At 59.4% G+C, this 13,850-nt stretch overlaps 1 protein-coding gene across 1 annotated transcript in view; it reads left to right on the forward strand.

Moving 5' to 3' along the window:
* The window catches only part of TG (thyroglobulin), a gene marked incomplete at its 5' end in the record, with an annotated part of 218,433 nt that overhangs the window by 192,396 nt on the left and 12,187 nt on the right, over positions 1-13,850 (forward strand). Inside the window, 2 exons of the mRNA XM_079134473.1 lie at positions 7,650-7,831; positions 9,387-9,494. Of these exons, the coding sequence (XP_078990599.1) occupies positions 7,650-7,831; positions 9,387-9,494 (290 nt within the window). The remainder of the gene's footprint in view (positions 1-7,649; positions 7,832-9,386; positions 9,495-13,850) is intronic.

Genomic DNA, 13,850 nt, shown 5'->3' on the forward strand with positions numbered 1-13,850 from the left:
AGGGGACCTCCGAGTAAGATCTCAGCCATCAGAAGGGTGATTTTATTCTCCTGTTATGGACTGTTTTTAAGCTGGGAGGTTATTGTATTGATTTATCCCTTATAAAAAGAGTATTCTGCTGGGTGTGGTGGTGCATGCCTGTTATCCAGCAATTTGGGAGGCTGAGGCAGGAGGATTTGAGTTCAAAGTTGGCCTTAGCAATTTATGGAGGCCCTAAGCAACATAGTGAAGTCCTATCTCAGAATTAAATATAAAAGGGTAGATGTGGCTCAGTGATTAAATACCCCTGGGTTCAATCCCCAGTACCAAAATAAAATAAATACAAAGATTATTCTTGCAGCTAAATGAAAAACTAACTCAACTGAAGTGGAGACTAGACTGCAGTTGCAGAACCCAAGGAGCAAGCTTCGACAGGGCTGAGGAGGTGGGAACAGTTAGAAATGATCCAACTGGGGCCACATCTTGGTTGGCAGGTGGGCAGATGAGTTGGGGGTTCAAGGAGGGAGCTACGGCTGTAGATATAGATTTAGAAGAACACCAGGAAAGCTTAATGTCACAAAAACCAAGGAAAGGAAGGGATTCCCAACGGAAACCAAGGTCAGGTAGCAAGTGCCACTGGAAGCCGAGCAACAGGAGGGCAGAGGTCTGACCCTGGGCCTAAGGGCACATTGGCCATGGGAGAGGGGCATGAGGGCCATTTCAGCCCAGTGAGGGGAAGCAGGTGAGCAAGAGTAAGTGAGAGAGTGGTCCCTCTGATTCCCAAAGCCATGCTCCCTCGTGGCCTGGCCACCTGCAGAAGGGAGCATGGGTGGAGCACTGTGCTCATTCAGGGGCTGGCCGCTTCCGCCTGGCCAGCTCTGCTCCAGGGCAAGACTGCACCATGTTCATCTCGAATCTTCCATTCTTGACCAACAGTAGGTTAGTCTTCAATACTAGTCCCTCAGACGGACCAAGGGGTCCTTGAGTCCTACCTCCCAGGGAGCTCTGGAGAACCCCCAGGGCATGCGTGGCTGCATGCATTCATCCAACACTTAATATGGTCTCCCAACACTTGGGTAAACTCTGATCAGCTCTTTTTCCTCTGGGGAGTCTGCTCTGGTTCTCCTCCTTCTCAGACCTGGGGTGCATCCTCTTTCTGGAAATTTTGAAAGTAGCTAGTGCACAACACTGATCAAGGGCATTTGTATACAAGGCACCCGACTCCCACGGAGCAGCACCCCTGCATCTGCCTCGGGATGGGGCAGGAGGGAAGGGGAGACTCAGGAGAACGGTCAGGATGGGGAACCCTGGGAAAGATGGGGAGTGGCAGAGCAGGAGATCCTGTTGGCTGCAGGTCTTAGGGGGATCAGAAACAGCTGGGGAGGAAGATCTGGAGGTGAGCAAAGCAGGCGGAGGTGAGGAGGCAGAGCTGTGCACCTACTGGCTTTGAGGGGCCTGAGCCATTTTGGGGAGGTAGGAGGCGTTTGGGTAGAAGGGCTGAGGAGATGACCCCACCTGCAAGCACTTGCAGACTAAGGTGAAGAAAGGGGCAGCTGTGGTCACTGGGGTGTCATCACTCAAAAGTGGCCAGAGATAGCAGAGAAGGTTCCAGAAATGGGCCTGAGCAGGGCTGTTGAGGGGTGAGGAGCTGGGGGAAGGTCACCCAGGTGAGCAGGTGATGGGTAGCAACAGTCGCCTGGGGGCCGCACCAGGCCACCAGATGGCCTTGGTGGGGGAACTTGGATGGGCAGGGGAGCTGTAGGGCGGAAGGAGGAGCGGAGCCCCTGCAGGGGTGTGCCTACTGACCATGCACCGCTGAGAGGCCAGGGGCAGCTGAGGAGACCCCCGGCCCGAACCCCCGGGACCTCTTGGCTCAAGGTGGGTGGGGTTGCACAGTGCTGCACATCGTAGTTCTGAGAGTCGGGCAGCCTCAGAGGGAAGGAAGGGGACTTCGGTCCAAGAGAAGAAAGGGCTGCGGGTGGACCATTTCCCATTTCTCTGAGAAGCACAGGAGTGCAGGCCTGGGGAGGGTCTGGGAGGACATGGGTTTCCATGGCATCCTGGGACAGGTGTGGCAGAACCAGAGCCAGCAGGGAGCGGTGGCCCGTTGGCTCCTTACTGGGACTGGAAGCTGGGGATCACTTCAGGGGTGCTGGCCTGCTGCATGCACCTTCCTGTCTGCCAGCTCACGTCTGCAAACCATGAGGGACAAGTGCCTGCAGGTCCCTCTGGGAGCAAAAGGCAGGCCGAGGCCCCCAGCCGCCAGCCTCCCAGCCTGGCCTTGCCCCTGCTTCTCCACCCTTGCTTCCCTGCTGGCCCGTTTGGCCTCCTGCTCTTCCTCACCCTGCTGCCCACATGGCTGGCCCTCACTCCCTCAGTCTAGGCTCAGCTGCCCTCCACACTGCCCACCCAGCTGACCAGATGCACAGTGGGGACCCTCACCCTCCAGCTTCCCCTCCCACCCCGCTCTGCTGGGCTTGGTGCTCCCAGCAGATTTGTGGCCACTGGAACGGCCTGCCCTGAGAGGAGCAGAGCAGGTGTTAGCTCATCGCTGGGTCCCCAGTGCTTGGCCGCTGGGGCACTTGTAGACACTGTGGATGCTGGCCCAGAGGACGGAGTTGAAGGTCAGGCCTGCCACCCAGGGCTCCCACGGTGTCTCAGATGGCGCTTGGCATGTGGCGCTTGGCCACGGTCCCCGCCACTGAGGAGCGAGGCATCCAGTGCAACGTTGCGTACCCCACAGGCTCCAGGGCTTCCCAGAGCCCAGACTCTCCCATGGGACATGCTAATAGCAGTTCTTGAAGCCACAGCGGGGAGCTGCCAGTTCCTGAGAGCCCCTTAGCGAGGCGGCCTGTGACAGATCTGCGGTCTGAGGCTGGTCCTGCCTGTGATCACAGCTCGGAAGCGCCTGGCAGTCAGAGGCAGCGCGCTGCCCTCCTGCTGGCTCCCTAATTAAACTATCAGCCGCATCTGCGCCCCGGGCCGCGCCAAGAACGGAGAGAGGTGTCTGGTGCGTCTTGCTGAACACGTGCCCTTCACATCCCCGTGCCCCTGAGGGGCTGGTGCCCACACCCAGTCTCCAGAACTCTGGCTGTGGGGAGACCCCCTGGAGAGGAGCTCGGACGCAGTCCCCTGAGGTGAGATGGCCCTCCCTCAGCCGCCTGGCTGCACGACTGTCGCCACCGGTTCTGTAAGAGGCGCCTCTCAGCCATACCCGGGGCTCAGCCGGCATCCTGGTGCTCCTAAAGGCCACCGCACTGTGGAAAGGGCTTCTGCAGCACCATGAAGGAAGCCCTGCCCCTGCTTGACGGGCGGGGTGGGGGTCCATCATTTCTAGGGCTGGTTTTGGGAGGCCCACAGCCCCTGGACTAGTCCTTTAAGACACCAGCTTTCCTCCACCTCAGCTGGACGCCAGGTTGAGGCTATGATAGCGATAGTAGCAGGGTGCTCAGCACTCCTCTGGTTTCGCGACATTTGCATCGTGACGATTTTAGGAAAAGGATAACCCTATTGTGCCCATTTTACAGATGAGGAGACAAAGGATCAGAGAGATCAGTAACTTTCCCAAGATCACAGAGCTACCATGTGACAAATTTAGCTTCCAATCCAAGGGATTTAAACTCAAGATGTTTGACGTCACACCAAGCCCCCTTCAGCCCCCAGCCCACCTCAGCTCTAGGGATGGGTGGATCTTCTAATCATCCCTCCTACACCTGCTTGTCTCTCACTCAACACCCCACACTGAACACGGGGCTGTCGAGTCAGTCCCTTCCCTGCCTGTGGGAAGTCTGGAGCAGCAAGCAGATTGTCAAGGGCCGCGCCTGGGAATCAAGCAGGGGTGCCGAGAGCACGGGCCCACCTCTCCTGGGACAGGCTAATCGTCACTCACACGTATCGACCAGGCCCGGAGGACCATGCTAAGCCTTCGTATGCACGTTTGATTAGAATCTGAAGGTGATTTGTGCAATAGGTACCTTTATCATCTACTTTGTATAAATCAAGAAACTGAGTGACAGCATGGGTAAATGATGCTCTCAAGGTCCCAGAAGGAAGAGGGGGCATGCGCGTGGACCCCCAGGCCTACCCCGTCCGCCACCATGGCCTACTTCCAGGAGGAGGTGGCCGCAGAGCAAGCCCTGCCTGTCCTCGCACCCTGCTACTGGGCAGCATTCCCAGAGAGCAGCACCAGCAGTGCCCGGGAGCCTGTGAAAATGAACCTTCTAGTCCTCACCCCAGCTCTGTGAATGGAATGGCATTTGGTGGAGGTTCCAAGCCCCCTGATTGCACGCTGAAGTTACACAGCTCAGGTCGGCCCACCGCTGACCAGGCCGAGCTGGGGGAAGGGTTCAGGCGCCCGCCAAGGCTCGAGTGAGAGGGCGCCTTTGGCTTTCGGGAGACCAGCACTATCGCACTGTCTGCAGCCCTTTGGGTGGTGTGGTCATCTCAGCCGCAGAGTTCTCAGGCCCAGCAGCAGCTTGTTGGGGTCCAGGGCACAGGCACTGCAGAGCTGGGCTCACTCCTCATTTCCATGACTGACCTAGCTGTGTGACAGTGAATATAGCACTTAACCTCTCTGAGCCAGTCTCCCCATGCACCCTCCCAGGGTGTCATGTGATGAAGCAGGAGAACATGTGTCCAGGGTCCAGCGTAAGGTCAGACATGCCGGGTGCACACTATGGCACTTCTAGTCCTTGGCTGTCCTTAGGCTGCTTTGGAGCATGGCCCATCCGTATCAGTCCACCACACAGGGTCTCTGCCCGGGCTCTGGTAGCCTCAGCACCACACGGCGTGGTGCTGGGTCTGGCCCACATCCTCTCAGGCCAGGCCGGGTGGTGTCTTGCCAGGGCCTGGCTATCACCCCACCCCCTTGGTGGTGTGTCTGAGGGCCTGGGGTCCAGAGCAGGAGCCTCCCGGATGTGCACAGCTGGCACGGGCTGGAGGTGCTACGCCCAGGCCTCACCGTGGCCACCCCGTGTGGGGAACCCAAGGTGGCCTGTGCCTTCCCAGGTCCAGGCAGCCGGGGGCCCAGTGGAGAGCTACTGTCCTTGGATGCCCAGGCTCCCAGCGATCCTCCAGCCCCACTTCTGCTCCAGGCCCTGGGAGCAGGTAGCCCTGTGCCTCCCCTCACTGCAAAGCATCTGTCCACAGCGACGGCCCCGGGCTCTGCCCTCTCCCTGCCAGCCCGCCTCCACTGCCTCCTGGCCTCTGCTTCCGGCTTGTCTCTGAGCCAACAGGCCTGGGCGCCGTGTGGCCCCTGCACAGTCAGGCCTTGGTGGTTTCCTGCAGTGTCAAGAAATAAAGAGGAAAAAGCAAAGGGAAGGAGCTTTCTCCCATGAGGAGAGACACATGTAGGGTCATTTAGTAAAGTGGTTTGGGGCTTGGGTTCATCCTTCCGTTTTCTAATTGAAGTCACTGAAGCCCAGGATTAATAAAGAGAGATCTTTTATTAAGTGTTACAGGCCAGGTTTTGAGTTGGGTGCTTCAACATGTCATTTCTAATTCTCAGGACAATGCTGTGAGATAGATTTTAATTAACTCCAGTATGCCTGTGAGGAACCTGAGCATCAGAGAGGTTAAGTGGTTGCCCAAAGTCACACAGCTCAGAAATGTAAGAGAAAGCTTCACACCTGGGTTGCTGACTCCAGGCCAGGTCCTTGAACTGAGACTCCTGGGTCCTCTTAGCCCACCCCATGAGCAAACAGCAGTGACTATGGCAGAACATTTTGCTAGTGACTAAATCCTTAAGACAAAACCTGGGCTGGCTCAGTATTATCATACCCATTTTAAAGATACAACAGCCAAAGAGAGGTGAACTCGCCCCCAAGGTCCCCAACACCTGGCAGCTGGCCCTTGACCCCTGAGCTGAACTGCACACTCAATGCTCTTTCACTGCTCTGACCCCACGGTAGATTCCTGGCCCTGGTGTGGAGGCCCTGGTGTCCTGCCTTCCAGCATGACTGGTGATTGAGCTGGGGAGGGGCAAGGGCCTGACTGTCACCCACAGTGAGACCAGGGTGCACCCAGCTGTGCTGCCTGTCCTGAGCAGGCTGCAGGTGCTCTCGGCCTGGACAGCAGTGGACGCCAGGGTGGCCGAGGCCCTGTCTTGCACTATTTCAGTGAAGCCCCCTGAGGTGTGTAGCCCAGGTTGTGGAGAATAGCTGGTGGACAAATGCTGACCACTGTCTCTCGTTTTTGTTACCAAATCTTCCAAACTGTCCGCAGAGACAGAGAATGAGGTGTAGCAGTCCCCCTGAGCATTGGCAGCTTGTGAGGTCCACGTGATGGGTGGCAGGTGGGCGTCGGGCACAGGCAGGCTGGACAGGGCCAGAGGCCCGCTCTCAGAGGCCTCGAACACGGGAGGAGTGAGGGGATGAGAGTGGTTCACAGTGTCCTTGTGGGTCTGTGAGCGAGTGTGTGTGTGTGTGTGTGTGGCTGTGTGTTTGTGGGTTCGTATGCACAGAGTCTCTCACAGGACCTTGGCCACCGACAGTGGTCAGTAGCAGCTGGAAGTTGCTGGAAGGATGAGTGCTCACTGTTCACCATTCAGGCTTAACGAATATTAATGTGCTTTCAGATTCGCCTCAGGCTTCCTTCCAAGAAATAAAACGTTACAGAGAGACTTAAGGGAAGCCTCTTGCCACGCGGCTCTCTGCCTTGGCTCCCTGCTCTCCTCTGAGGCCGGCGAGCAGCCGCCAACGGCTGTGTGTCTGATCAGTTTTCAACTGCTGGGTCCAGGCAGCTGGGTCAGCCGGGCTCAGAGTCAGCCAGTCCCCAGGGATAAGGGCCCCAACCCAGGGGAGCCGGCTGAGCCAGGCCCTTCCGCTGCTGACCTCGGGCCCTGTGGGACGAGCAGGGCCCGAGGTTCACACAGATCTGGAGAGACCCAAACGTGGGTGGGCCTGGGCCTTACACCCAGGACCTCGCCCTCACATCCAGCTGCCCACTGTCTGCAGAAATGAGGAAAATGAGTCCTGGGGCAAGGAAGTGGTCTGCCTCTGACTCCCAGCGTGCAGAGCAGCAGAGCCAGGACGAAGAGGGGAGGGGAGGAGGGAAGGACTCTCCCACCTGGAGTGTGCCCGGCATGTCCTGGGCCCCTGGGTAAAGCAGCCCCAGGCTGCAGCCTCCTCTAGGCCTCTGGCCCTGCCAGTCCCTCAGAGCCCACTCCTTGATGGACACGCATTCCTCACTGTTCCACGTCTGCTCCCCAGAATGTGCACCCAGGGGTGGCCGCCATGCCCTGGCTGTCTCCCCAGCCCCGCAGTGTGGGCCCAAGGAAGAGTTCAGCTGGTGTGGCCAGCGCACTGGCTTCCTGGGGACCCAGACGCTGAGGATGAGCTTGGGCCTCCTGGCCCCATGATGCACCCACTGGTCAAGGGCTGCCCATGTCAGCCAGGGAGACACAGGTGTGACCTGCTATGGGCCACGTCACGTACCCCTCGTGGATGGTCTCCGTGGTCCTTTGCGGAACTCCCATTTTCAGAGGGCACAACCCCTCGTTTAGGGTCACAGGAAGAAGGAGGCAGAGCTGGGAGTCAAACCCCAATGACTGGCTCCAGCACCCTGTCTCACAGCTTCCCAGGAGAAAATTCTAGAACAAAGCTCGTGGGACCACGACTTGGGCCTTTCAGAATATAACTGGGGAATTTTACGCTTTTTTTTTTTTTTTTAAGCAATTTGAGGAAAGTCAAGGCCGGACCAACAGCAAAACAGCCTTTTACCAGGCGCTGCAGAACTCTCTGGGCGGCGAGGCCTCGGATGCCCGCGTGCTGGCTGCCGCCACCTGGTACTACTCCCTGGAGCACTCCACGGACGACTACGCCTCCTTCTCCCGGGCGCTGGAGAACGCCACCCGGTAGGCCAGGCCCAGGGGGGCGCTCCTGTCCCCTGAACCCTCCAGCTTACGGCATAGGGCGGGCGGCACCAAGGGAAGGCAGTGCTGGGGGCTGGGGGCCCTGCTGCCAGGCACCCTGCCGGTGGAGCAGGGAGAAACCCAGCTCTTCCTGGGCCACACTGAGCCTAGAGAGCACAGAGAGACCAGGCGCCCGTCACAGGAGCCCCCGTGTGGCACACAGGGCCACACCCCAGAGAACCACTGCATGCCAGCATCGAGCCCCGGCCCCTCTCAGCCTGGTGCCCTCAGACTCAGACTCTGCTGGGAAGTGTCACCTGGAGGGTGTGAGCGTCCCACTGCCGCACTGGGCCTCTCCACCCAGGGGCTGGGATGGCACTGGAGGGTCACTGCTCAGAATACAGCTTCACGCCACCCCTCGGATCTTGCGGGCAGAGGATGCTTTACCTCGAGTGGAGAGCTCTGCTTTCAAGCCAGCAGTCAGCAGCGAAGTCTGGGGCCCAGTCCTCGGCTGGACCTTAAGAACCCACAGATGTCCAGCCCCTGACTCTCAGGGGCTCTGGCTCAAGTCACAACTTCCCCAGCCCGAGTGGTAGGAGGAGTCGGGCCAGGGCCGCCGTCGGCCACCCCCTTGGAGCCTCACCTTCGCACTCCTGCTAAGCAAGCACCTTTGTCTCAATGGCCCTGCTTACTGAGGGGCATGTGTAGTGTTTCTAGCCCTGACCATTGTGAAACCTTAGAACAGTAGGGCCACCAGGCCTGTCTCTCAGCGGGAAGGTGCAGGTGGAGGAGGGGGGCCTGGCTGGGTGTCACCTTTCTCTGCCCTGCGGATGGGACTCAAAGTCTGGTGGGCTCTCTGAGTCTAGCCAGGCCTGCCCGCCTCCTAGGCAAGTGGCCTGCACATTGCCTCCAGCATGACACCACACTGGTGTGAGCCAGTGCTTCTTAAATATATTCAGCCCCCCAGAGGGGAGCTGAGTGGACCTCGAAGGCGGGGGTCTCTACCTGCAGGCCTGGAGGACTCTTGGCGATCCAGCTGCCTGCACTGTGGGACATTGAGCAGCATCCCCGCCCCCGTACACCAGATGCCAGGAGAAATTTTCCACCCCCAGTTCTCCAGACACTGCCAGAAGTCCCCCTGGGGTAGCAAACTCACCTCCAGTCCAAAGCCACAGTCCTCAGGCCTCAAATGAGAGGAGACGGGAACCTCGTCAATGCACGGTGACCTTCCGCTCCTCTCTGCAGTATGCTGACTGCGCACTCACTGTGAGATGCTCAGCTCCCAGATCCTGGTGAGAGCGACGTATGGCTCGCTTGACCCCAGGATGCATCACCACAGGCACAAGTATGGGGTCAGGGTCTGCCCCAAACCAGAGCAGGTGATGTCCCCCACCTGGCTCTCCCACCAGCGTGGCACTGAAGCCACTGAGAAGAGTGCTGGGGGCTGGAGAGGGGTGTTCTCCGCAAGGCCAGTGCGAGCCTGGGACGAGGGACCCAGTCCTGGCCCAGCTGTCCATGGAGCTGCGTGTGACAGACTCCCTTCTCTGTCCTTGCCCAGGGACTACTTCATCACCTGCCCCACGATTGACATGGCCAGACTCTGGGCAAGGCAGGCCCGAGGAAACGTCTTCATGTACCATGCCCCCCAAAGCTACGGCGGTGGCAGGTAAGGTGGCCCCAGGGCATAGGCAGAGAAGGCAGTGTGGAGGGGACCTGTCACTGTTGTGATTCACAGGGAGGCTGGGAAGGAGGGCAGGGCAGAGGCCCACACCTTGGCTCGGTGACATGGGATACTCCAGAAACCTCTCTGAGCCTCTGTTTCATTGTCTTAAACGTGGGATGATAGTAAGAGCCACCCTGTGTCATGGACTGCAGTCAGGGAAAGCGAAACCACAGAAGGCTTTGAGAAGGGGACCCACTTTGGAACTGCGGCACACACTGTTCCCTGGTGACCTGGTGGGGAGGGGCTTTTCATGGACATTGCTGCTACAGGTTCACCTAGTTCCTCTAAGAAGGGAGCGCTTAGCTGAAGGACATGACCTGCCCAGGTATGAAGGGGTTTATTCCAACCAAAGGAAAGTTCCCCCGATTTATATATCCGGCTTCCAGAAGAGTCCAAGACACCTTATGACAGAAGCCTCAGGTGCAATAAAATCATCAAAGTAGGGCAGAGAGAGGAGAGGTCCACGTGAAGGCCCCTGAGGGCCAGGAGAGACCGCAGTGACTTCCCAGGAGCCGGCGATTGGACGAGGCCGTGGCAGGGCTCGCTCCTCGCAGCTCCAGGAGCTGAACCAAGGCAGCGCAGGCTCGGTGTGGCCAGGCATGACCCTGGCCACTACCACAGGGTCTGGGAGCATGGCGAGGAGGGGCTGGGGCCGGGGACGTCCTGGGCTCTGCAGCAGCACCTGTTCTACTCTGGTGGCCTGTAGCACAAAGCCTCTTGTCCGTGTGGGGAAATCCCAGGACGCTTCCCAGCAGGGCGGTGGCTTCTGCATCACTCCAGGTCAGATGAGCCACCTCCCCTGGGGTGCTTCTGGGAACCTCTGGGATGGCAGTGGTCCGCCCTGCGCCGCCCTCAGTAGGCATTCCCAGCAACACACTGTCCTAAAAGTGCACAGGCCATGCTGCTTGGATGTACGTGAGCGCAGAGGTGAGGCTGTCCCCGGTCACAGACATCAGCCATCACACCCTGGGCCACAGGAGGTGGATGGAGGGTGCCAGTTCCAGAGGTCCAGTCTGCACTCACCAGCTATGCGGTCTCAGGCAGCTCCTGTGTCTCTGATCTGCCTAGTCAAATGAGGTGGATAGCGTCCCCCTCACGGTTGGCCTTAATGATCTCTGGGAAATGAGTCTCCAGCACACAGGCCTTTACTGGTACTGCTTTTTAAGGACAGAAGGCAGTCTCCTAAACACAGATGTGTCAAGGAAGTCAGCAATGTCCCTGTAGAGACTGAGTAACGGCTCCCTGCAGACGCAGGCCAGATCCCTGCAGCCTGCAGGTATCTCCTAGCCGTCCCTGTGCCCCATTCACAGTGGAGCCTTCTGCAGCTCCCACTGGCAGGTCGGGGCTCTGTGATCCCCAGGACAGTGCTGACCTGCTGATGTGAAGTCAGCGGCTCAGCAGAAGCCCGAGCCCGTGTCCTGGCGCCTCCCTCGCCCTCCCTGCCTTGTCCCGGGGGCGTTGTGCGGTCTCACATCCTCTCAGGAGGAAGGGAAGCAGGACGCCTGGCAGGCAGGATGCCACTCACAGGCTCTCCACCGCGTGTTGTTCTCACTCTTCTGTGCTGAGTCCTGGTCACCCGTCTCTTTCTGTGCCTAATTCATAAGTTAAACTTTATCACTGATACGTAAAGGAAAAGCCTTAGCAGATCCAGGGTTTAGTACGACCTGCCGTTCGAGGCATCCTCTGGGTCTTAGAACTTGTCCCTAAAGATAAGGGGGCTGCTGTACAGGGAAAGAGGGTCCTGGCAGGTGTGCCCTGCTGGGTCACCAGGTGGGCCCTGCACACAGTCACGAGGACCCAGTGAGAGAGGAGGGGGGAGCAAGGGTCACTGCACGAGGGGAGGAAAAGGCCACGAGCCCACAGGAAGAAGGGAGGGACGTGGCCACAAGCCAAGGAGGCAGGCAGCCCCCAGAGCTGGGAGGACAAGGCGTGGAGGCCCCGGGAGCATTGGTTCCCACCCCTCTTGGCTCGGGGAAGCTGACTGTGGACTTCAGGTCCCAGGCCTGTGACAGGATCCGTGCTTGTGGCCTTCAGCCCCGGTGTGTGGTCACCTGTGACAGCATCCTCGGGACTAGCTCAGAGCTCAGGCTTCCTGGCCTCGCCAGGCACCCATGGCCTCCCTGGTTTCTCTGAAGGGAAAACTCGGCCTTCACAGCACAACCCAGAAACATTCGGCCTCTTGTGTGGTAAGCAAGGTTGATGTGACTGTCCCTGTTTTACAGCGGGACAGTAGCTAAGTCCACCTGGTCTGCTGTGGTGACACACCTCGGGCTGACAGTTGGGAACAACATGAGTTTATCACGGGGTTCCTGCAGGCTGCGGGTCCAAGCTCAGGAATCTGGCAGAAGCGGAGTCCAGTGCGGGGTCCCCCTGGCCTCAAGGATGTCCCCTGCCATGTCCTCACATAGTGGAAGGATGGCCAGGCTCCTGAGACCTTCTATAAATACGCCATTCCCATCCACAGGTGGTGGACTGGTCACCTCCCAAGGCGCTACTGCTTAATACCAACTCAGCAGGGAGGGTCATGGGGGACACGGCAGTCGGCAGTGGCAGAGGGCCTGGGGTGGAAGGGGTTCAGCATGGTCCCTGTGGTGGGTAGAGGCTTCTCCCAACCTCGGGACCCTTCCGGCCGAAACATGTGGTCCCTGCTTCGGGCTCCTCGTAACCCCAGCCTGATCCAACCCAGGTCCAGCAACCACTTGGAGTTGTGGGAAGGGACTGGCTGCAACCAGGGCTCTGGGGAGGGGCGTGGGAGGAGGAGGGGCAGGACAGCAGCTGCTGGGACGCAGACCAAGGAGCCTCGCAGTCCAGGGGCAGCGGCCACCCACACACAGAGCCTGCCCCAGCGCCCACTGGGGCCGGCAGGCTCCCTGCGCTCCCGTCCAGCCGTCTGCCTCCCTCACCCTTAGGCTAGAGGGGACCAGCAAAGGGAAAGCCCTCCTGCGGGGAGCGCGGTTCCCCAGAAGCCTCAAACGCTGCGGCCTGGGCCCCAGACGAGGAAACATCTGCCTGTGACTGCAAGGGACAGCCAGACAAAATGGAGGCATTCACACCATCCATCCCGAATCGTGGTGCCTGGCCCCCCGGGGGAAGTGCACAGGCTGCCATGATGGGGGCACAGACCCGGTGCCCAGAGCAACACAGATGCGCTCTCAGGCAGGTGCTGGAGGCCAGAGGCCAGAGGTCAGAGACAACGTAGGCAGGGCTTTGCTTCCCGAAGGCTGCACAGGTGCCTCCCAGGCCCCTGTCCTGGCTGCCGCCGCCCCAGGGCCTCCTTTCTGTGCTTCTTCACGTCGTCTTCCTTTGTGTGACTGCCTCTGGGTCCACCTTTCGCCTTTCCCAGGGACCCAGTGCTGGATCAGGGCCCGGCATAATGACCTCCCTTCAGCTTGATCGTCTGCGCAGAGACCCGCGCTCTAGGCACCGGGGCTTCGGCTCCAACATGTGCTCCGGGGAGGACGCGGATCCCCCATGACACCTGTTCCCCTCTAAGATGACAGCGCTGGGCCAGGGGACTCCCCAGCACGAGGGCCTGGGGTCCAAGAAGGAGAATTCTGGAGACGATGAACCTCAGTCTCCCACGGCTGGTCTGGGCTTCTCTGATGCTGAGTGGCCTCCCATGACCCTCCTGGAATGGGCTGCCAGGACCCTCCCGTGGGGCAGCCTCGCCCACGCACCAGACCCCACAGCTGCCTCAGGAGTCCTCGCGGCTCTGGGCACCTCAGCCCGTGACCTCCTGGCACAGATGGGGACCGGTGCTCAGAAGCGTGCAAAGGACAGAAGCTGACCAGCCACCTCACTGAAGGGTGGGGATGGCTCCTCGCCACTCTAGTTTCAGACTCTCAGGGCTTGATTTTGCCATCTGTAGAATGGGCATAGATAGAGGGGTGACATCCTGTCGTCGCTGGAGCAGGGACCCCCGGACTCCTGAGGTGGCCAGCAGGGCCGACTCTGCACCTCCCGGCCCCTCCCTCGTCTCACAGCCCACTCCAGTGACCGTCCAGGCTGCTCTGCGGGGAAGTGTGAGGTCCTCGGTCATCTCCAGGGCCGTGACTCAGGTTCTGCCATGTCAGGAGACACTGTGTCATTCGAGACATTGCCACACGTGCTGAGCAAACTGGGGTCCTCGGAAGGCAGGGACTCTGGCATCTACTAGGTTGGGTGAGGAACAAGCCCTTGACCCTTATCAGCTCCGTGACCTGAGGAAGTCACACAGCCTGTGGTGACTTGGTTTCTTCATCTGAACAATGGGCCCCACAGAACCTTCTGCGGAGGGATCACGACCAGCACTCTGAATGG

The sequence above is a fragment of the Sciurus vulgaris genome (genome assembly GCF_902686455.1).
Source record: "Sciurus vulgaris genome assembly, chromosome: 1".
NCBI lineage: Eukaryota > Metazoa > Chordata > Mammalia > Rodentia > Sciuridae > Sciurus > Sciurus vulgaris.